Source organism: Rhinolophus sinicus, chromosome 2 (genome assembly GCF_057876585.1).
Source record: "Rhinolophus sinicus isolate RSI-liver-muscle chromosome 2, RSI-T2T, whole genome shotgun sequence".
NCBI classification, from domain to species: domain Eukaryota; kingdom Metazoa; phylum Chordata; class Mammalia; order Chiroptera; family Rhinolophidae; genus Rhinolophus; species Rhinolophus sinicus.
In genome coordinates, this window is record NC_142502.1 from 75,078,238 (window position 1) to 75,102,117 (window position 23,880).

At 38.0% G+C, this 23,880-nt stretch overlaps 1 protein-coding gene across 2 annotated transcripts; it reads right to left on the reverse strand.

Annotated features, from left to right (window-relative positions):
- Window positions 1-9,084: 9,084 nt before the first annotated feature.
- OGFRL1 (opioid growth factor receptor like 1) lies at window positions 9,085-23,213 on the reverse strand. 2 transcript variants are annotated; one of them, XM_074333171.2, is made up of 7 exons: window positions 22,806-23,213; window positions 18,543-18,629; window positions 18,318-18,396; window positions 15,387-15,465; window positions 15,223-15,289; window positions 14,971-15,116; window positions 9,085-10,483 (listed from the first exon to the last, which is right to left on the reverse strand). In XM_074333171.2, the coding sequence occupies exons 1-7, from the start codon at window positions 23,061-23,063 to the stop codon at window positions 9,823-9,825; spliced, it is 1,377 nt and encodes a 458-aa protein (XP_074189272.2). In that variant the 5' UTR covers window positions 23,064-23,213; the 3' UTR covers window positions 9,085-9,822. The 2 variants fall into 2 exon arrangements, with proteins under 2 accessions (XP_074189272.2, XP_074189271.2); XM_074333170.2 differs by having other exon boundaries at window positions 18,318-18,399.
- Between the last annotated feature and the right edge of the window lie 667 nt (window positions 23,214-23,880).

Sequence of the window (23,880 nt, forward strand, 5' to 3'; positions counted from 1 at the left end):
CTTCAGACATTCAAACTTTGGGGAAAAGAAATCCTCTCTCTTTTCTATTACCAGAATGTGTCCATTCTTCCCTTATGACAGAAATGCAGAAATGCTTATGTGCATCTCTCTCCCTACTAAACAATTCATCCCAAAGGCTGCAGTTAAACTTATAGTCATTTATCCCTATGGTTCTCTCTCTCTCTCTCTCTCTCTCTCTCTCTCTCTCTCTCTCTCTCTCTCTCTCTCTCTCTCTCATTCTCAATTATGCACAATGTGATTTCATTTTCATGGTTACTACAGTTTACTCTTAGTTCTCTCATCCTCTCTCTCCTGTCTACCTAGATTAATGAAGCCAAGTTCAAATGTTAGGCTTTTCCTCATTTTCATCTACACTGTCTTGTGATATCAGAGCCTCTGCCTGACTTTCACCTTGCAATTGCATTTTTCTTAATCAAAAATTTAATTTTTTAAAAAGACTAGTCCCATGAAGTAAAAAAAAAAACTGTCATCCCTATTAGTTATTCATTTTATTCAGCTGTATTAAACATAATTTTAAAACTTTGCATTAGAGAAAAGTAAAAATAGAGAACAAGAATCCAAGTATTTACACATGTGATCTGCCTTCCAAAATCTCACAACAAAAATGACTTCATGGGTAAATAAGATTTTACCTTTCAAAATAAAGTATTTATTTTAGAGGATAAAAGCAAATAATGTTGAAGGATTTCCAGTTAAGATGGTGGAGTAGATAAACACTGTGCTCCTCCTCTCAAGACCACATCAATTACAACTAAACTATAGAACAACCATCATTGAGAATCGCCTGAAGTCTAGCTGAACCGAAGTCCTACAACAGAAAACATACAGAATAAGCCACCTTGAAAACTGGTAGGAGGACAGAGACGTGGAACGGGCTGATCCCACACTGGCGTGTGACCATTAAAAATTGGGAGGGATATCTCAGCTGCAGAAGTCTCCCCCACCCCTGGAGGAGCAAGGGGTCCCAGCCAGCCCCACACGAGGCTCCACAGCCCAGGGTTGCATTGCCACAGAGAGAGGTCCCCATAACTTCTGGTTGTGAAAGCCAGAAGAAATTGTGATGGAGTGAGATGGAGGGTGGCTGCATTCTCAGACAATCATCTTAATAACCGCACATGGACTTACTTGCTAACAGTCACTTGCTCTGAGATCCGGTGGTGGGGTAGCAGCTCAAAAGTTGCCAGGGACATACAGGAAGGAACTGAGCTGTCTGGTGTCAAGGTGAGGGCTAGAGGAGCAGCTTCCTTCCGGACAGAGGAGTTGGCGGACGCCATTGTTTCTTTGTTGAGCCCTCCGGCTTCCTGACATGCAAACGCCCACAGATGCTCTGAGTCTCCATTAAATGGGCAATCACCTTTCATCTGCCCCACCCTAGTGATTTCCTGAGACCAGGCCCCTCCCAACTTTCAGGCACACCCAAACTGCTTCCAGTGGTTTTTCTGTATAAACGGCCTGTTTTGGCTCATGCTGCAGACTGTCCTAAAATCTCTCAAAGGTTCACAAAACCCAAATAAGCAGCATCTGGCTTTAGCATGTCCCCTGCCTATGGCTGAGCAGGCCTAAGCTCAGCACTAGCGAGAGCTGGCTTTGCTTAGTGGCTTGGCCTCTCAAGGTACCTCCAAGCACAGCAAGGGCGGCATCCATCTCTGGATGGCTTTGTGGCTCATGCCAGTTGGGCCCAGGTAGGGGACAGACTGTGGCTAAACTTGACCTACAGTGGGTTCCCTCCCTAGAGCCCCTGGGGTTGGCAGGCCAGGTGGCTAGCTTTGCATGGGGCCAGAGAATCACCTGGCTACCATCAAGGAAGACACACCCAAAGGGCAGACTGGGCAGGCACCAGAGCCCTGCTAAAGCAAACCCTGCTCTGTAGTGTCAGCCCCTGTACAACAGCTCCTCCACTGTAGTCACAGCCAGTCCTCACAACCAATCAGCCTGAGGGTCAATCCCTCCCACTGATGTGCAAACAGCAATCAAGTTTCAACTATAACAGGAGAGCACACACAACCCCACACGTGGGACATACCTGGAGCAACTGGCTCTGGTGACCAGGGAGACTGCACCACTGGGTCCACCAGGGCACCTACTACATAAGGCCACTCAACTAAGACTGGGAGGCATAGTAGTCCTACCTAATACATAGAAACAAACACAGGGAGGCAGCCAAAATGGGGAGAAAATGAAACATGTCCCAAATGAAAGAACAGAACAAAGCTCCAGAAAAAGGAGTGTTTTAAACAAAATGGAGACAAGCAGTCTACCAGATGCAGATCCAAATACTGGTTATAAGGATGCTCAGTGATCTCAGGGAGAACTTCAGCAAAGAGATAGGAAACATAAAAATGGAGATAGACACATAAAAAATACCAGTCAGAAATGAAGAATACAGTAACTGAAATGAAGACTACCTTACAGAGAATCAACAGATTAAATGAAGCAAAGGACAAAATTAGTGATTTAGAAGACAAGGTAGGCAAAACACCAAAATAGAGCAGCAAAAAGGAAAGAAAAAAAGTCCAAAAAAAAAAATGAGGAGAGTTTAAGGGGCCTCTGGGTCAACATCAAGGATACCAACATTCACATCATAGGGGTATCAGAAGGGGAAGACAGAGACCAAGGAATTGAATACCTATTTGAAGAAATAATAATGGAAAACTTTCCTAACCTGGCAAAGAAAATAGACATACAACCAAAAAACACAGAAAGTCCCAAAGTAGATGAAACCAAACAGGCCCACACCAACACACATCATAATTAAAATACCAAAGGTTAAAGACAAAGAGAGAATCTTAAAAGCAGCCAGAAAAAGCAGTTAGTTACCTACAAGGGAGGTCCCATTAATAGACTATCAGCTGATTTCTCAACAGAAACTTTGGAGGCCAGAAAGGATTAGAAGAGTGTATTCAAAGTGATGAAAATCGCTGACATATAACCAAGATTACTTTACCAAGCAAAGCTATAGTCATGGGGAAGTAAAGCACAGGGAATATAGTCAATAATATGGTAATAACTATGTGTAGGTGGGTACTAGACTAGTCAGGGGGATCACTTCTTAAATTATATAGATGTCCAACCACTATGCTATACATCTTAAATTAATATAAAATAATATTGAATGTCAACTATAATTGAAAAATTTAGAGGGGGGGCAGTGAAGGGCAATAAGTGGCCCAAATTTCCTGGTATAAAACAAATAAGTCATGGGATGTAATGTACAGCATGGAGAATATAGTCAATAATATTGTGATAGTCTGGTATAGTGTCAGATGGTTGCTGGATTTATCATGGTGATCACATCTTTAGGTACATAAATGTGGAATAACTATGGTGTACACCTGAAACTAGTATAATATTGTACGTTAGCTATATTTTAATAAAAATCTTTAAAAAAAGGAAATGTTGATCTCATATGATAAACATAAAACAAATAGGAAAACAGCAAGTCATTTGTTCCAGCTCTTTAAAAATATTTTAATCATGCAAAATCAACATAGTGTACTCTAGCATAATGCTAAAATGTTACCTAAGACAAAGTGGCTTTTATTTGTTTTACAGGATTTACATTTGGCAATAATTATTAAAATAATTACTCTAAAGGAACTCTAAATGTATTAGTTCAGAAACAATATTTTAAAATACAGCAGTAAGCAACAGAAACTATTGCTTTTTATATATTTTTGGCATTACACTGCCATACAGTTACAGAATTATAAACGAAGTGTTTCATAGTACCAAACAGAACCAGAAACTGGTTACAACCCCTACCACATACACATGGTATTGGTACTATCAGACATGCACAGCATTCTGTAATTGAAACTGCAGCAAAATACAGAGAACAGAAGGCTCAGTGGCCGCTAGAGAATCAGAGCTTATGTGGAAAGCGAAACACACCTCCTTTGAAGAATCGTACTCACTTTCCTGAAATACCTACTCAAATAGAAAGGACACAACAGTTTTCAAATTGAAAGAGTGACTAGACCCAGTTGGTCATCTATCTTCTTAAGTAACACTGAAGAAGAGCCAGTATCTTACTTAGGAAATAAGTAAATACCCTTTTTATAAAAAGGAAAAAAAAACAAATGCTTGTCAAAGGACATAACACTTTGCTATTGTTTGTTCCTCTTAACTATAATACCACCCAATTCATATGCTGTCAACTTTTGGTGGTATGGGAGATAGTTATTTCATTGATAAATAACTTACCACTAAATGTTCTTCTCTTATCTGCAGCCAGTCCCTCAATTTAATTTTTTGTTAGTAAAACCACCAACTATTGATACACACCGACAGAGGAATTAAACTTGGTATCTGATCAGTTGATTCTCTCAGTCTACTGAAAGGTTTCAGTCTACTATGGAGTAGGTGGAATTCATGGTTCCAATGAAAGTATTAATGGGATTCTGTTTCCACACCAATCCCTGATTCTCCTTGGCACAAATAACATAGAACTAATGCTGAAAACACATCCCCACCATAAAGCATTTGTAGATCATTCCTCAGCGCTTCCCACAATTCTGACACTTGCACAAACCTATAATTGATTATATATTGTTATAGTACGCTTCTTGTTGCTGTTCCTAATCTTTCATTTCAGTTTGTGTTTTCTTTTTCTTTAGATGAAACTAAATCCATCATCATTGAAAAAAATGCTCTTTTGAAAGATGAGTGCAGAACTTGAAAGTTTCTTAGAACCAAAGCTTATTATGTAATTAATCTGCCTAGTAATATAAACTGCTCCACTAACTCCATTGCAATTTAAAAGTAAAAATGTGATAATCTTTGTACCTTAAATATATTTTCATAAGGTTTCTGATTTTTTTTTAAAAAAAGGTCTTAGCATGTGAGCTTTTTCCCTTTCACTTCATTTTTAAAGCACACTGAATCATTTTATGAAAAGACATTTTTATATATACCTATGAAAGAATAACCCAACAGAATTTTTAATTGAAAAACTGAGGAGAAGAAGCGGTGGAATTGGTATTTCAATATGTTTCCCAAGACAGGTATAAAGATTCGGCTGTAATTTATATAGCTGGTGTCCAATTGCCTAGAGTTTCCTACAACTACAAAATGGTGGCCAATAAATTATAAAAGATAATTTATGAAAATTGATGCCCACAAAAATTGTGTATGGAGTCCAAGGCAGCCTACCTTCCTCAGAGGTCAGAGATCATGGGGCCCAACACCCTCATTATCCAGAGGAAGTTCTGAAGACCCACAATGCCATTGGACAGGCTGCAGCCTAGTATCACCTCTACTTCCCCAAGATGCCCACTCTGGTTTTTTGTCACTACTCCCTCTCTGAATTTCGCTTCCAGGCATAGTTTGGGCCATAAAACAAAGCATTTAATTGTATCCTCCACGTGAAATTTTTAATTCAAGAAAACAAACTTATTAAGAAGTTATTTCCCACAAATAACTAAAACAATAAGCTTCTCAACAGATCAGGAAAGAAGTGGAAGATGACAAAGAACATTTTCTCTAATCTAGAAAAAAAGCAAGAGCAGTGTTTTTCAAATGTTTCTAATAAGACCATGGCATAAAAGTTTTAAAAATTAATTTCAGATTCCTCAACCACCTACTGGAATTAAACTTTCAAACAATTTCTCTAATAGAATTCCATTTTCTGCATCCATCTGCATCTAAGAAGTAAAACACAGATAAATATTACTTGCAGTAACTGAGAAAAGTTTAAAATGAAAATTATGGCATGTAGCAAAATTAAGCAAAAGAATAAATAAATGTAACAATGTAGTACTCTTTCTTACTGTAAACACTTTTTGTCAAATACAAAACATTGCTGAACATTGTAGCGAGTACACCTTCTCATGAACCTATGCTACTGTCACAAATGGAAATTTCTCCAAAATGAAAAAGCACCAAAGTAAATTTCATTAAAATAACTGGTATTCACCATTTGGAAAGTTCCTTATATAGCAAGATTTTACCATGGAGTAAAAATTTAAACTTCTGAATGAAACCGCTTACATTAGTTAAGGCACATCTGGACACCTCCAGGCATTCATATTTATAACTCTATTACTATTAACTTCAGTAATAAGGGATTTCTAAAAACACAGTCTGTCCTTGAACACAATCTGCTGGGTGGGCTGGATAACTGAGACAGAGAAGGAAGCAGGACAGTACTCACTGTCACCCTAGACATTACCCACACAAATCAGTTCATGCAATAACCCTATAGAATTCCAACTTGAAAGAAGTCAATATACGTTCACTCCTAACTTTCTAGATCCTACATTCACCCAGGCCATCTTTCTCTAAAACTTGCACTACATTTGAAGTGATTCTGGCATGTCTAACTCCAGCCTAGCTTATATTTAACACATATATCCCAAAACAGAAAGGGGTATTTTCTAAGTGGAAAACAAAATAAAAATCTTCAAAACTATCCCTGTAACGAAGGATTTCCACTCACCCCAAATAGACATGAAAGAACCACTGAGGCAACTACAAATCAAGCAAGACCAAGAAACTTTTAGAAGAACCTCAATTATAGAATGGCAAAAAACCTGCTTAATTTAGTTAACTCAGTAGATTATAAACTCTATCATAATCTACTATAAACTTGGGAAATTTATCTTTATGCAATTAACCAAATATTGTCTATTCATCAGTTCAACCCATTTTTAACCACTTGACATGGAAGTTTACTTACTAAAATGATTTTTTTAAGTTTACTAAGGAATAACAGTGTACTGTTTTTCCTTTTTCACTAGATCATACTTTCACTCAGATTAAAGTATAAATGCTAGAAGCAAAGTTGGTAAATCGTATACAACAAAATATCAAACATAATGACTGTGATAGTGTTATGGCATTTTCATGTTTTATATTTTTAATACTAAGCAAAAAATCTTAGAACTTCTCTAATAGCTCCTGAGTTGTAGGTTTTATTTTCTCCTTGAAGCTGAAAAAAAGTAATCTCAAAAACTAAATTTAAAATAAAACTATACAAAATAATTTCTGAACTGAGAACTAGAGCTGATTTAGAGAAAGCAGACATATTTTCACTTCTATCATGATTCTTTTGAGTTTCTTATGAGATTGAGCATAAAAATGTATAGTGGTACAATATTCTTAATGTTATACACCTTTACAGTACTGATGTATATCTTATAATTATATATCACATAATAGTATTTCAAAATATTTTCACATATATTATCTCCTTAGAAATATGAAAGCACAAAATATTATAAATGTACTATACTAACCAAGAAGTACAACATCTATTTGCCATGAAATGCAAGTATTATATCAATAGCCAATCTTTAGTGTCCTCACAGTCTGTGGTACAATAGTAAAGTCTATATGTTAGCAAAGATTCAATAATGTTTCTAGCTATTTTGCCATGCATCACTGCATTTTAATAACAGCTTCTCAATAAATTTCTGTAAGCACATGGTAGTTTTTAAAGATACAAAACACTAGAGCCAAACCCAGAGGGCTGTTTCATATCTAAGATACATAAATACATATCTATAGATCTTATTTTAAAAACTATTACATGTACAAAGTATTCTTAATAGAAAAAAAAATTCTACACACTCATAATTTTTATCTGCAAAAGAAGTAATATCCTCTCACTTGTTCTCCACTGAATAATTTTCTCATAAATTACTTAGATTAATTGTAGGAATCATACTGTTATGTGTCAATACGCATTTTAAAAAACATGGTTGGAAAAGGCCACTGTTTTACATGGAAGCCAGGAAGTTTTTTCCATTGAGACAAAACATTCTCAAATTAAATGTCACAATCTAATCAAGTCCCTAATTAGGAATAATATTCTAAAAGTTAAATTGTTGAATAATTTTTTTTTTTACTGCGAAGGGCTGATATACTACAGTTTCTAAGTAATTCAGATTATATCCAGTATCTGTCCACTGTTTAATATATTTGTATCTTCTCTCAAATTGTTAACTTGATGCACTTAGAAAGTAGTCTGAACACTTTATCATGTACGCAAATTTGGTAAGATATTTTGCATTATATTAATTGTACTCCTACAATTCAGTCCAATGGGACAACCTATTCTCATCCACCCTCTCTGTAAACAGTTGATAGAGCACTGTGGGGGCATGGCTGCAACAAGCAACACATTAGAGGGTCCATGGAAAAATGAAATTGAAATACAAAAGCAGAATTGTCTCCTAAAATCCTAGTGATCACAAAACAGTAGAAAGCAAAAATTAGCATATTTTGGGAACCCAAAATGACAAATTGGAGTATGATATAGAACATGAACATTACTAACATTTATATAAAAAAGTCAAGTTTAGCAATGGTGATATTTCTTGTAAACGTCAAAGCAATAAAATCATATTTCTAAAGGCATATTATTGGTGTCTTTATTTTCTAGAAATTCTCTATTTGAAATCCTCTATTTAACATCCTCTGATCAATAAATGTAACAGATGACATGATCTGATTGAAAAAATAAGACATGGTAAAAATTCTCTGGGAGTTAAAGTGAATAGAACTTTCTGTAAAAGCCTAAGAGACACACAAAAGCCAATTGCTTTTTAAATGAAGTGAAATTTTTTTTCTATTCATTGCTTTAACTATATTTGTATACATGCTTTGAAAATTTTACCACAGTGTTTATGATGGTTTCCTGATGTGTAATAATAATTAGTAATATTATGGCAAATAAAATGATTTGCTCATAAACAATATTAATATATTAAGTGCTTACTAAAAGTATATGGAATAAGTATATGGAATTTCAAATTTGTCCTCAATTTCAACGTTTGACAACTTAAGAGACGCATTAAATTATATTTCTTTAAAAAAAAGGTTCACTGTGGACGAAGCAGTATTATTAATTTCATAGTCCACATAACACTGAGATATTCGTGCTTTCAGGGACCACTGCCTTGTTGCCAGTGCAAGAGGCGTAAATAAATAATTTCCTTTCTTATTTTTAAATTCTTTAGACATTTGCATTTAGAAACAAGCACCAAATTTAGATGGCACAGCCATAGAAGGAAAAATTCTTTTCTTGGACATCTGCATTAAAATTTGGTTTTAAGCACTTCATACGGAAAAACATTTTTATTTTAAACAAAGGAAATTTTTGAAATCATACAAGTTGGAAGTCCCCCTCTGTTCCATTGAAATTTCAATATAAGAGCTCATCTGAATGTACACTAGAAATGTACCTGCTGGCTGACAAAACTGTGGATGAGGGTGAGTGTGGAGAGAGGGAAAGAGGAAAAGACAGCAGGACTGAGAAATGGGCTGGGGAGATGGAAGCTCCCCAAGAGCATCCATTTCATTTATCAGATTTTCAAATAAACATGTTGAGGAGTTGTAATGAAAAACTCCAAATCTATTTTCTGAATATATTTGAAAAGACCAAATTCTTTCTTCCAGCTTAAAAAAAATTAATCCATAAATCGGGCAAAGGTCTGGCAACATAATGAAATTATCCTCTTGGTTTTCTTCAGGTAGGCTGGACTCTCTCAAAACAATTTATTTGATATAGTACATACTACGTGATTATTTCCTGATACATGAAAATAATTGTAAAATAATTATCGTATACAGAATTTGAAAACATACATCCTAAAAGTGTTGCAGAATACATTGATTTATTGGGTCTTGTCTTACAACACCTTATTAAATTCATTATCACCCCAAATTAAAAACAACAAAATGCTTACAACAGAAACCACAAATGGCTAAAATTTCAAATGTGACCTCTGTTCTTTAGGATAAACCGTACAGTAGTTTTTTTCCTCCCTTACCTAAACTGGTTTGTGGGTTTCTGATAATTCACTGTAACAGTATATCATCATGGGAACCTGTATTTCCAGGATTGTCACAATCTTTGTTATGACTTTCACCTTCTTCATCTTTTTCAGGAGGAGATGCACTCTCCTTTTTCTCTGTGGGATTACTAATTGCTTTTTCTGATTGAGAATTTGAATTTTCAGCATCCCCATCCTCTGTGTTCCTTGGCCTGGCAGCGTCACTGCTGGGCTCTGTGCTCGGCCTGTCTGTCACTTCCGGCTCTCCAGGTGCCCCTTTTTTTTCTTCAGCTGATTTGCTATTTACATGAACAGCTAAAGAGGAATTTTTGGAGTCCTTGGATTTTTTGTGCGTAGAAGTTTGACTGTTCTGACCGGAGGCAGGAGGGGCAGGCATTTTCTGGGCCTTGCTTCCTTCCGACTCGTCTTTCCTCGGTGGTCCCCAGATAAAATTCTCTGAAGGCGTGTAATGTTTCTGGGCAAACCGTAGGAGCTTTCTCCTTTCTCTTCTGTCTCTAATTGTATAAACAAAATACTCCAGAGCACTCTGTTTGATATTGGGAATAGTATTTTCCACAAGAGCTTCATGGAGAATAAATTTTACAAGAGGAGATTTAAAACTTTCGTATCCAAGCTCACCGAGGCTTTTAAGAATACGGGTGATTCTTAAGTAATTGTGCTGGGACCTGGAAGAAAGGATTGAATAAAATTAGGTAGGAAAATTCAGGTGAAAGGAAGCACAGGAATGAAAACTATTAGGAGAATATTTTTTATGGAACTGCAAGCCATGGAAATACGCCTTGTAATGACTACTAAAAGTCATATTAGACCCCATTAAGAAAAATAAATTAGAAAAGTATTAAATCCTTATACCTCAGTGTAATGTCAATCATTGTGAAACTCAAACGTATAACATGAATTCTCCTTGTTTCTTCAGTTCTTCATATTTGAAAAATATATAGATTAAAATGTATTCCCATTGATGTTGAATTGTTTGTTTATTAGGTACACTGAGGATGAGTGATCCGTAAGAGTATTTATTTGCAACACCAATGTATTGTACCCATCACAGGTAACCAGTACTGAACATAAATACATTAGTTGTCAGTTGAATGGCATGATTTACAGTCAGCTGGTTAGCAAAATCCACCATATTAGCCAACTCATAAGGAAAGCAGCAAAAACCACTCTACCTTGTTAGAACAATTCTGACAAAAGATGCAACACTGACTTATTTAGCAGAGCACAGTTTAATAGTTAAGAGCATGGACTTTGGAGTCAGACCTGAGTTTACAACTTTTCTCTGCCACTTAGAGCTACGTGAAATTACGATGTCTCTCTAAGGCATGTATCCTTATTTGCTGGACTTCACTGGGCTGTAGGAATCAAATGAGTTGAAAAATACGCAGAATGTATAGAACTCAATTAATATTAGATACTATTTAACATTAATATTATTATTATTATTATTTAAAGATTTGGTGTTAAGAACCACCATATTTGTACCTATCCCAACTTAACAGCTTAATTCTCTTCCATCCCTGGCCTATCTCCCTAACAGAGAATTTTAAATTTTCCTTCTAATGTCATTAATTCCAAAGATGCCTTTTTCCCCATCTTTCTCCTCTGTCCCAAATCTAAAGCCATTAGCAGATAAATGCTTTCCAATCCTATTTTGTCACAGTTCATAATCTACCTCCCCCACTTCACTCAGCCCAATAGTTGCCATATTACACATGCCTGTCTGAATCCTAAAGGAATCTTCAGCTACATATATGAATCACATGTGTCATCGAGAGCCCAGGTATTTATTTACCCAATATTGTAACACTACGATAACCATTACTTATTTCTAATTTCCTAAAACCTATTTTATACCTCAGACACTAAACTTTCTATAAGTGTTGCATATAGTACTGTGTTTCCCCCAAAATAAGACCAGGTCTTATACCATATTTCCCCCAAAATAATACTGGGTCTTATATTAATTTTTGCTTCAAAAGATGCATTAGGGCATATTTTCAGGGGCTGTCTTATTTTTTCATGTACAGCAACCTACATTTATTCAAATACAGTCATGTCTTCTTCTGGAACATTGTCATAACATACTAAATGCATCTGTCTGGCTGACGATCTTAACTGGGGCTTATTTTCGGGGTAGGTCTTACTTTCAGGGAAACATGGTACCTGTCTTGGATTCCAAAAGTGCTTGAAGTATTTCAATTAGAAATAAATAGCAAATTATTTGGGAAGGATGCTGATGAATCATTTGAGGGGTACAAAGGAGTGGTTCCATAATTTTATGTTTTAATAAGAGAATTTTTTTGGAGAGGACAAAACCATTAATGATTCGGGCTAACCAAACACTGGAAAAGAGAAGTCCAGCAACATTTTTCAACACTATCCTTCTGGATGTTGACCAAAAAAGTATTATGTAACTGTCCAATTCTTTGGAGGCCAAGGGTAAAACATAGCACAGACATGTTTCAATCTTATGAATCTGTATTTTTCAATAGTTAGGAAATAAGGGTACTTTGAGATGATACAAATTTAGGTGATGCTAAGACAATGTGCCATTAATAGTATGACTGACTTAGTTATTAGGTTAGTATAGATTCTGTACATTCTAAAAACTTAGTGGCAAACTCTTGGGCGACATCTGCTTCATAAGTCTATTATGATAAAGAGATATATGGAAAATTGAAAGAATATATTTTTTAATCCCATAGAGGATTTATATGACAACAAAATTTATTATATTTGCAACCAGCTCAATTTCACATATCCAGTCCAAGATGAATGACCAAATTAAAATTTCTGTATACATTCATCTGTATCTACACATTCTCCAACTAAAAATAATTACATAATGGTAGAAAAGGACAAAAACTGGGGTTAAGAGAATGAAGATCAGGATTATGGAACAAAATTATGCAAGAAAGAAATTGGGTGTTTCAATATGATTTGAAATAATGTCACAGATAAAGATACAAAGGAAGAAAGACAAGTAGCTAAAACCCTCCTAATGTTTGGGGTTGCACAGTAGATAAACAAGAGAAGCTGGGCTTCCAGACAGAGGTAAGAGCTGAAGTTGTCAAGAAGACCAAGTAAGTGAAGAGAGAACACACAAAAAGCGAAAAACAGGAGACAGAAAATAAGTTGGAGGGGATTCCAGGGTCCAAAATATGGCTCGGTAATCCAGGATGATTGCAAATAAAATTGGAAATACATCTTAGTGATTGGTTTATATATTTGTACTCTCATATTGGAAGATATTTCATCTCTTAATATCATGGTCACTGGTTCACTGAACATTATTTCATTTCACTTCCACTCAACATCTTTTGTTTGCTGGAGCTCCTATAAATATATTAAGTTCCCTACCTACTCTCAAAAAACTCATAATGTCATACAGATTAAAACACAAATGAGTTACGACATTTAAGGATAAATGAGAAAAGAACCCAACCAAAGAAAGAAAATAAAATAGAAGTTTTTATATAGTCCCCTATAATTTGTTCAAATCTAGTCAATATAATTGTTTTGGCAACTAAACCACGAAGGAAAGTTGTTTTCTGGAAGATTTTAAGGCAGTTCATTCACAGCTAGAAAAGTTCTATGCAATATCCATGGAAAGGAAAAAGAGAGACAATGGGTAGTGGAAAGTAAGGGAGCTGGATGGCACAGAGGCGTGAGACATAACAGCTGGTTCAGGCTCCTCTTCCCTGACTCAACCCAGGAGATCATTTACCTAAAGCCTTCAGAAATGCTCTGTTTCCAGCTGTTCATTAGGGGATCTGACAATATAACCCCAAGGAGGATTAAAACTGACAAACATATGTTGTTCATCATTTATTCATTCAACAAACATTTACTAAACAAGATTGCTATTCCAACCAAAAATGAGTTGGGGACAGAGATTCTTTAAAATGACAGACATGAGTACATAGATGAGGTACTATCAGATCCTCTCCAAAGATTTACTTCTGCCATCATGTCAATAGGCTGCTTCCATACAGCTTTCTTTGACAGGATAAGTGCTTAGAAACTGTGTCCAGAGATAGCTACCTGTATTGCTTAGGTAGAGGTATATATACTTCTACTTTAAGTGCCCTGTGTAAATCAAATTTAACTTGAGTTATGAGTTAACGCGTCTTCTAGTCAGGATCATAAAGCTTTATACTCGTATCTTCAGTGTTTTAGTACAAGCCACTATTTTAATAGTGCTGATTATAACTAACAAAGTAAAAAGAAGGTTTAAACATTAATATTTATTTTACCAAAGAAAGATGAAAGTTCTAGAAAGACACAAAAATTTTAGTTAATTGATGCACCAAATTCTGATTTGTTTTGGACAAAGAAAAATCTCTTAGGTAGTTTTGATATTTTTTCTCTTAGTACTTGCCCAGTTCAGCTAATTATAATGTGTTAAAAAACGTTTCAAAACTTGGTTTTATAGTCCAGCACTCCTAAGTCATCCTATAATTAAAAAGGGGGGGAAAAGCCAGTTTGAGTGTAAAGAAAATAATAAGAAAAATACACTTTGGGTATAAGTGTTAATGAAAGTTATAAATATCCAAGTAAAGCGTACAGCAAATCAATTCCAAATAAACTGTTAAAATTTTCTTCACAGTTTTGAGATTTATTAACCAAACATGGCCTTTTGTTTTTTACCTAAATAGCAAAGATTCTAATTTTTCCTCTTTTGTAGTAAAATGTATGAGAATATCTCAGTCTTATAAAGTGATGTTTGTATGTCCTAGGCTTAATTCATGGATTTAATATAAGAAGGCACCATGCTTGAGGAACAGACTGTACCACAACAAGCTTACAGCCTAGTACAGGGGATTGGGAAAACTATATACAAACAATAACCATAAATGTCCAAAAATATGGCATAAAGAGGGAGACAGGCCACACTTGGCTGTAGGTAGTGGCGAGGTTACAGGAACAAACAGCTCTGAAGCTAAATAGCCATATTTCTACCTAGAATTTTGTTGTTTTGTTGTTGTTGTTTTGTTTTGTTTTAGAACATAAAACCAGGAATAAAATGCAGTTCAGACTAGCTTCTGATTTCAAATTCCTAGGTCCATCTGCTAGTTGTTCCCAAGTTCCACAAATCATTCCAACACACACACCCACACCCCCTGTGTACTGTGGGGTCTGTACTTACTCATTCAGATGCTGAAACCTTTCCTGCCAGTTAACAGCCCGAGCAACATTTCCAGTTTTATCCATCAGTTTTATTCCAAAAAATTCTAACATCATTTTATAAGCCAGGAGGAATCTTCTAATCGCTTCTTTTGTTTTTTTGAATTCCTAATGAAAAGAAAAAAGTCAGCTAAAATGATGCAGTAGTTACCAGGCCAATAAAACAGCAATATTATTTGGCTATCTCATAAAAAATGAAATGAGCTTACATTACCTCAATTTCATATGTAGTTAGTTCTTTAGCATAAAAGTTCAAGCCTTGTTCTCTCAGGGGAAAAAGCCTATTTTTTAGAAAAATAATATTTTGATATCAATGTTGTCTAGAAAGTATAAATGATTAAAAAGAACATGGTTCAAGATAGATAATATGTAACTGACCATTGAATGTAAGTGTGATTGTGTTCCAGCTTTTCATAATCTCCTTTCCACTTATTTAGAACTTCCTCAATGTAAACACCTAAATAGAAAATATTTAAAAAATGAACCAGACATTTAAAACATTGTTGAAGGCATTTTAAGATTTAATCACCTAAGCTTTATATTAAAACTTTTTAAATTTAAATAACAACACAAGAACAATCTTTTTAAAAGATGAATTCCCTATGCCATATACAGAGTTATATAATAAGCCTAATTAAAAAAAACAGGACAAAACAAAAACAAAAAAACCTAACAAAAAACAGTGACACCTCAAACTGCAGAAAGTTCTATTGAACAGCATTACTCTAAAGCAGAGGTTGGTAAATTAAGATCTGACATTTGTTTTGTAAATAAACTTTTACTGGAATACAGCCATGAAAAAATGAATACATAAAACTCATTTACATATTTTACACTAAAACAGCAGAATTTAGTAGTTGCAACAGAGACCACATAGCCCACAAAGTTCAAAATATTTACGGTCTGGCCCTGTACAAAAAAAGTTTCACCAGCCCCTATCCTAAAGTACTAGATAAGATCAAATTGAAATGAATCTCAGAGAAAAAGAAAGGAAAGAAAGAAGGGAGGAAGAGAAAAAGGAAGAGAGAAGCATGGAAAAAGAGAAGGAAAGGGAGGAATAAAAAAATGAAAGAAAAATACGCTGAGTGCCTAGTATACACTGGGCCCATATTATACCTGGTATACATCATCTACCTTAATAATCATAAAACTCTCCCAAACCCATGTTATTATCTCTGATTTACTAAAGAGGAAATGGTGTGATTTGTTGAAAGTCACACACTAATAAAAGAAAAATCTAGGAGTAGAAGACAGGTCTTTCTGGTTCCAAAAAGTAAGCCCTCTTTACCACCTGCCATTGTTCCCTATAAGAACTTACTAAAACAAAACCCTTCTTCAATCTGTCTAGGTCCTCTCAATTGATTATGTGGCCATTTAGTTAATGTCACAGAAAAAAACACAACACAATACACCTCCAAACCTAACTCATCTCATTTTTGTTTCCTCCAGAGATCACCAGTTTATAGTGAAGGTCCACTTTCAAAAGGTTTGGTAAAGTTTCTGAATCATACTGTTGTGGTTTTATCAGCATGTTGAAACCATTTACCTCCATAGTTTCGTTTGTTTTCCTTTCCTTGCCACTCCTCCTATTTAATAAGTAAAATACATCACCGCAGGCTTATGCTTACTGGCAAGTGTGTGTGTGTGTGTGTGTGTGTGTGTGTGTGTGTGTGTGTGTGCGCGTGTGTGTGTGTGTACGCATGTGCATACTTGGGAGGAAAGTGTATGGGTTGATGTAATTTATATACTAAAGTAGAATAACATCTCATATGACCTTAGCTAAAACTTCTGACCTCCACCTATCTTATAAGATTTCAAAATAAATTTTGTGATAAAGATTACAAAAAACTCAATGCATTATTTAAAGTTAGTGCTTTAAATTACTACCTCAAAAATAAATTCACTATTAGAGAAACAAAAATAATTGAGTTAAATACTGTCATATCTATGTACAATGTTTTTTTAAGATTTGAAGGCAATCCTTTAGGTAAATTTTATTAAATTCTAATCAGAGTCAAATTAACAATCTATCATTGTATTCTTTCAAAAAGTTTTCATACCAAGTGCTAAAAAAAAGCACAAAAAAACAACTAATAATTAATATTATTTCAGTTAGCAAATAGAACAGTGTATTTCTATCATTAGTAAATATAACATTTTTATCCAGAGGTTTCCTTCCAAATCAGAGCAGACACTTGAGACACCAGAAAATTAATTAAAGACAAGTGGATCTGGCCATTTCAGCTATGTTCTTAAGTCCTAACTCCCAATTGGTATGTTTCTCAGTGCACAGGAGGGGGAATTCCTCCTCTGAACACGTCACCTAGACGATAGACTTCCTTCCTCCAGTGAGTTTACCAAGGAAGGCAAGGTCCTACCACTCGGAAAGTTTTTCAGTCTATGACCCTCATTCTTCCCTGACTCACACTGCTGTAGTTTTGGCTCAGTTTCCAAGGAGAACAAAGGACAAGGGCCAGGGCCAATCTGGTCACCTCACAGAGATAAGAGCTCTAAGGAGAGGTCAGCTGTGCTGGTTTGACCTGGATAAAATTAGGAGCCCACCATGAACCACAGCACGGTGCCTCAGTGAAATACACATATTACCACAGCGTCTATATCCTCTCACTAAAGATCCCATGAGGGCAATTGTGGAGTTGTAAGGAAAGATGCAAGTTTACTTTGCAGAGCTTAATGGAGATCTACTGTATGTGTAATTCCCTTTTCAGGGTATTGGAACACTGAACTGGGATTGCTATAGCTCCCTGACTCCTGAATCTGAAAATCAACAAAAAGATAATTCTAATACAAACATCACTTTTCAATTCTGTTCTAAATAATTTTCAGTTATGACATGGTAGAAAGAACACTAAACTCTGGAAACCAGACCTAACTCTATAATCAAGTGACCCGACAAGTCAGTCTTTCAAGACTTAAGACCCTGTGACCTAATATTTAAAACAAGAAAACTGAATTTGATCTCCTGTAATGTTCCTTAATAATCTAACAGTCTATGGTTCTATAAATCTTCTCTTCTATCCTCTCACAAAAATGGTCCCCACTTCCTTTCAGATAACAGACACTGTAAACAGGTGGTAAGAAGGTATTGCTCATCTGAAGTAACTCCTCCAGAATTTGCCAAGTGGCTGCTCACAGCTCTCGGGTCTAGGACTTTGGGGACACATCAGACTGCACAGTAAATCCAGGCAATGAACAAATGTATTGAGAATGTACTGGACATGGAATAAACAAAGACTAATAGTGGACTTATTATCAAGAGTTGTCTTTTGACCAAGGTAGCAGATTACTCACCATCTGGCTTAAATGGAATTTTATTCTTATAAAAACGAAGATTGCTCAAGTCATTTTGATATCGGATATCTTTGAAGTTCTGCTAGAGGAAAAAATAAATCAATCTCCAGCATATGGACATATAGAAAAACCACAAAGACCCTTCTTGCAAGTTAGCTCAGTGGCACAAAACAAGGAAAACATTTTAGAAAAAGAAAAAAAGACAAAAACATTCTATACTCTTACTGGGTACTGGTGTCGGTATTTGTACAAATCCCTCGCAGCATAAAAACTTCTCTTTGGTTTGGCAGTTGCTTCAGTGGAATCACTACCCTAAAATAAAAAGTGAAATTCTATTCACGTGTTGTAGCAAGATAATTTCAGTGAGAAATTTTGAGAACAAACTTAAAATAATGAATACCCATAAGTAAAGCCTGAAAAGTGTCAACTGTCCACATTACTGAAAATATTATAAATATCCTTTTAATAATGCTTACTAGCAACATTTGTTGGCATTCCATCTTCCTGATTTGAACCCAATAACATTTGTCATAAGATGTTTTACTAAATAAAAACTTTTTTATTATTCACCAAAAGCCCATAGAGGCTAAATATTATGGATCAATATCCATCAGAAATAGAACTCAAATTGAATTCAAGCTATGTATTTTACCAGAGGTTACACAGTGATTCCATGACAAAACTTACTTTAGAATATTTGATATAACACTAAAAAAAATGTTAAGACAATAAATCAATTCTACGTATAAAATTGTATACCAATGCCTTCAATGGTATAAAATTGTCATTAATTTTGCAACACTTAGCTGTACTTAGAAGTCAAGTAATATTTATGAAAGGAAAACGGGCTCTTAAAATAAACTAAATAGCTTTCTAAACTCTATCATACACAAAGGCATGAATAATCTGTTAATTCTGTGATAACACAATGTAATATAAATCAGCAAATTTAAAGTACATATACACAAAGCAATGACAAGTTCTTAAATGGAATGAACTTCAGATTATAGTAACTTATATGTGGCAGTTTACTAACACTATTTATATTCTAAACAAAATTTCCACCACCAGGAAGTAATTTTTAAAATATAAGATGTAGGTCAATGTAAGCAATTTACATTCCATGTGTAAGCTATACATACTATTATAATAAGTGCTTTGTATCCAGTGTCCTGCAGGAGGACAATGCGTCTGATGATAATGATGAAATAGAAGACTGAGTTTAGATCTGAACATTCATTAAGAGCTTCACCCCCCGTTCTTTCCTCATCATCCTCTATCCCTATCTGTGTTAACAGACTGGTATCCTTTAAGCAATTTCCACACATTTTTGAAGTCGTGTGATTCTCACTATTACTACAAGCACAGAGATACTTTAACACCAAATTCTCTGATGTTTAACATTAACTACTCTGTCATGTTACATAAGCAAGGAAAAGCTTCAATTCTGGCCTTTGCCATACGTTTCAAAATAGCCCTGCCTAGCAAGTTTCTGAATCTACTTTGCCTGAACCACAACCATATGAGTCATCATCCACATTTGTATAGAAAGCACTTTTCCATTTACAAAGCACTTACTTGTATATTGTTTCATTTGATTCTTCTAATGCACCTGGCTGGCAGTTATTAGTGTTTCCATCTTGGAAACAAGGTAAGCCCAGGCTTACAGATGTTCAACAAGACTAAGAACCTAGTAACTGAGCAGGAACTAGTAGAATCCCAGGCTCTGGTCTCCAAGTACAACTAATTAGGTACAAATCAATTTCAGCTCTACTAAAAGTAAAGGATCACTACAGAAACTCTTGTATAATGTCAACAGTCCAAGGCTTGGAGGCAGGAGACTTGGGCTGGGTCTTACCTCTACTTCTTATTTGTGGGGCTTTAAGCAAATCACTTAACTGAATCTTAGTTTTATCACCTGTGAAATAAAGGTAATGACTCATGCCGTACCTAATTCCCAGAATTATCATGAGAACAATTGCCTCCTCCAACACTAAATGTGCCATTCTCCCAGCATCTGTCCTTGCTCTTCCAATTTCTGCTCCTTTTGAACTCTCTATCCTGTCCCCTTTCATCTGCTCAGGCAAAGATTTTGTTCCTTAACACACTGTTCCTATTGCCTGTACCACCAAAATATCACTCTCTTCGGGATCATTCCCCTCGGCAAACATGCTCTATAGTATCTCTAATGTTAAAATAAACACACACAACCTTCCTTGACCCAAATCTCCTCTCAGTTACAGATTCATAGCTCTGCTCCCTTGTACAGTAAAACATCACCAAAGAGTTGCTCATACCGTCTCCTTCTCTTCTCCCATGACCCACCCCAACCAGGCTTTCATCCTCAGCATTCCATGAAAACAGCTCTTGTGAATGTAACTAACAAATCTCCATCTGATCAAAGGATTTCCTTGTGCTCCACTCAGGGGATTTCCCAGAAGCACTGAGCCAGTTAATGCCTCCCTCCTTCCTGCGACACTGTCAGATAACACACCTGCCCTGGTTTTCTTCCTATCTCATTGGTTGCCCCTTGTCAGACTCTTCTCTGGCTCTTCCTCTGCTTCACGTGCTCTAAATGGAAGAGTGCCCAGGGCTTAGTCCTCATTCCTCATCCCTCCTTGGTGAGCATGTATCTTCCGACGACTTTAAATATCACCAATCTTACATGCTGAGGACTGCAGTCCTGTACTTGGGCTCCATTCATAGAGAAAATTAACTACTCAACAACTCCATTTCAATGTCTCAGAGGATGGCAAACTGAAGACTTCAGAATTCTTGATTAAACCTCTGAAGCTGTGCTCTCCCTAGATTTCTTCTTCTAGTTAATGGCACCCAATAGTCATTTGGACTAGAACTACAGCAATGGAGGTGGTGAGAAGGAGTCAGTCTGAGATACACTTTAAAGGTAGCCCTGGTAGCATTTGCCAATGAATTGCTTGTGGGGAGTAAGGAACGAATGGGGTTGACAGTCAAAAAGCAAAATAAAAAGGTACTTTTTTAAGAGTTAGATGGTGATACCAACAAGAAAAATTAATCATTAAAGGGGAAAAGGGAGGGTTGGTGTGGTTTACCATTTACTGGGGTTGCAATTAATTGATTGAAACATTAATTATCAAATTGGTTTACATAGGTGGACCTGGTTAGTTGGACTGAATCTGAGCTGGTGTGTTTTGATAATCCAAACTTCTTTAGAAGGTTACTAAATTGGGAGACAAGTGGAAGATAAAAACATTGGGAATACAGCATCTAATACTTTCTTGGGGTTGAATTTACAATGTAAAATACCCAGCAGGAAAGCAGAACACAAGGGGCAGAGGGATATTCAAAATACCAACAGGTTAAATAAAGGTTCTGACACTGGTGACAGACATACCTGGGTTTGCATCTCTCTCTCTCTCTCTCTCATCTTTGAGCAAGCTTCTAAGCCTCAATTTTCTCTAAAAGGGGGATTAAAAACAACTCCCACCCCATCCCGAAATTGCAGTTGACTGAAATAACTTGTTTAGCATAGAGCCTGCACTCAGAGTTTGTTTCCTCCTGACCTAAACAGAGATGACCAACAAGATGTATGAGGCAGCCTTAGCTGTAATATTTAGGTGGTGATTTCTCTACTCTAGCAAAGGACCCTGTGGTCACATGTGAGTTTGGGCTCCATTTTTTCACTCTCATTCCCCCGTAGCTGATAAAGAGGAGGGCCTAATGCAGAAAAACAAACCTTAATTATCTCCAAGACTCACACTTCCTCAAAAGGTCGGCTAGATAGTTCCTCCTTTTTAAAATTTTCTGAATTATTTTCAGTTCCGTCAGAGATTACAAGGGATATTTATCTCTTTACTAATCTTTCCTCTTAATTGGATTAGGCGAACGATTTAAACACAGTTGGATCAACAAGTCTTCCGGGTGAGACAAAATTTTTGAAGAGTGCCCTGAACTCCTCGGTTGAAAGGCCTTACTTGGGGTAAGAACGATGGCGTTTTAACTTCCGATGGGGACCCCCTACAATACTTTTCAGGGCTGTAGACCCCACTGTCCGGGAAGAGTGCTCGCTGCGGGTCAGTTGCAGTCTCACCTTATTCTGGGTCATTTTTACCAATAACACGCACTAGACTGATTTCCACAATCCTCTATTTTTAGACAGGTTCCTCCCACCCCACCTTCGCTTCACCCAGCTGCGCTGCACAGGCAAAGAAAACACCCATTCAAGTTGGGTTCTTCCCTGAGGGACTTCCTTGTCGCGCCGGTGGTCAGGCCCTAGGCCGGCAGCCCGCAGCCGCGGCGTTCCGGCCCCCGCAGGCCCCCGTGCGCGGAGTAACAGGACCGCCGCGGGCACGGAGGGGCCCGGCCGCGGAGGAAGAGCAGCCGCCCGGCGCCCCTGCCCCCCGCGCGGGGCAAGCTCAGCTCCTGCTCCTTCCCCGGCGACGTCTTTTCTCCCACCGCCCGGAGCAAGGGCGCCCCGGCCCAGCCCGAGGCCACCGCGGGGCCGCGTACCTGCTCGGCGCCCGCTGCCTCAGCGTTCTCATCCGGTGCGGGGCTGGCGCGGGGCCGCCCGCCGGCCCGCTCCGGGGGCTGCGCCGGCTGCTCGGGCTCCTGCCCCGGGCCCTCGCCTCCGCCGCCCGGCCCCGGCTCCTCGGGCTCGGGCTCGGGCTCGGGCTCGGGCTCGGGCTCCGAGTCCGTCTGCCAGGTGGAGTCGCAGTCCTCCACGGTGGTGGGCTCGCGGAAGCTGACCCCGCCGAGCAGGTTGCCCATTGAAGAGGCGACGGCGGGCGCGGGGCTGCGGGGCTACGGAGCTGGCGGGCGCGGGGCGCGGGGCGCGGGCTGCGGCAGGCGCGCTAGGGCCCGGGCATGGCCACGGCGAGGGCGCTGGGCGGCAGCCTCGGCGCGCCCGCCGCCGCACTGCCTCAGCGCCGCGAGCGGCAGACGGGCACACTCGCGGGGAGGAGCCGGCGGCCCCGGGACCGCGGCCGCCGCCAACGCTTGAACCCGCCCATCTGGCTCCTTCTCCTCCCAACGGGAGCCCAGGGGAGCGAACTGTCCACCCACGGCCGGAGCGCCGCCACCCACCGCCCGGCGGACACACCTCACTCTCCACTTTTCCTCCTGGAAGGCCTGCCTTCGCTTGGCCTTTGAGGTCGCCTCGGGTGGATCGGGGTCCGCTGCTTATCCGCCTCCTGCTTCCCCTCCCCACCCCTCTTCCTACCCCAGGGCAGGTACGACTGGCATAGGGCTCTCCCAGCTGAGCGGGGAGAGTGATTGATTCCACCCAGCTCTGGGAGGGCGGGCTGGGATGGACGTGATGTGGAAGGAGGTGTTACCGTCTCCAGACATGTCCTGTCCACACCCTCTCCCCCTCTTCCTGCTAGTGCAGGAGAAAGATAAATTAGCTGCAGCAGAAGACAAGCTAGTGGTGACCAGGCACCATATAAATAGAAAATCCAAGCTACCACGTCTGTATTTAGGGCAGCCACCTCGAGTCCCTGTGGTCTAGATAAAGCTATCTGTCACCTCATCTAATGAGCAAAACGTCTCTTGAAACAAAAGGAGTAATAACTGGACTTTCACATTG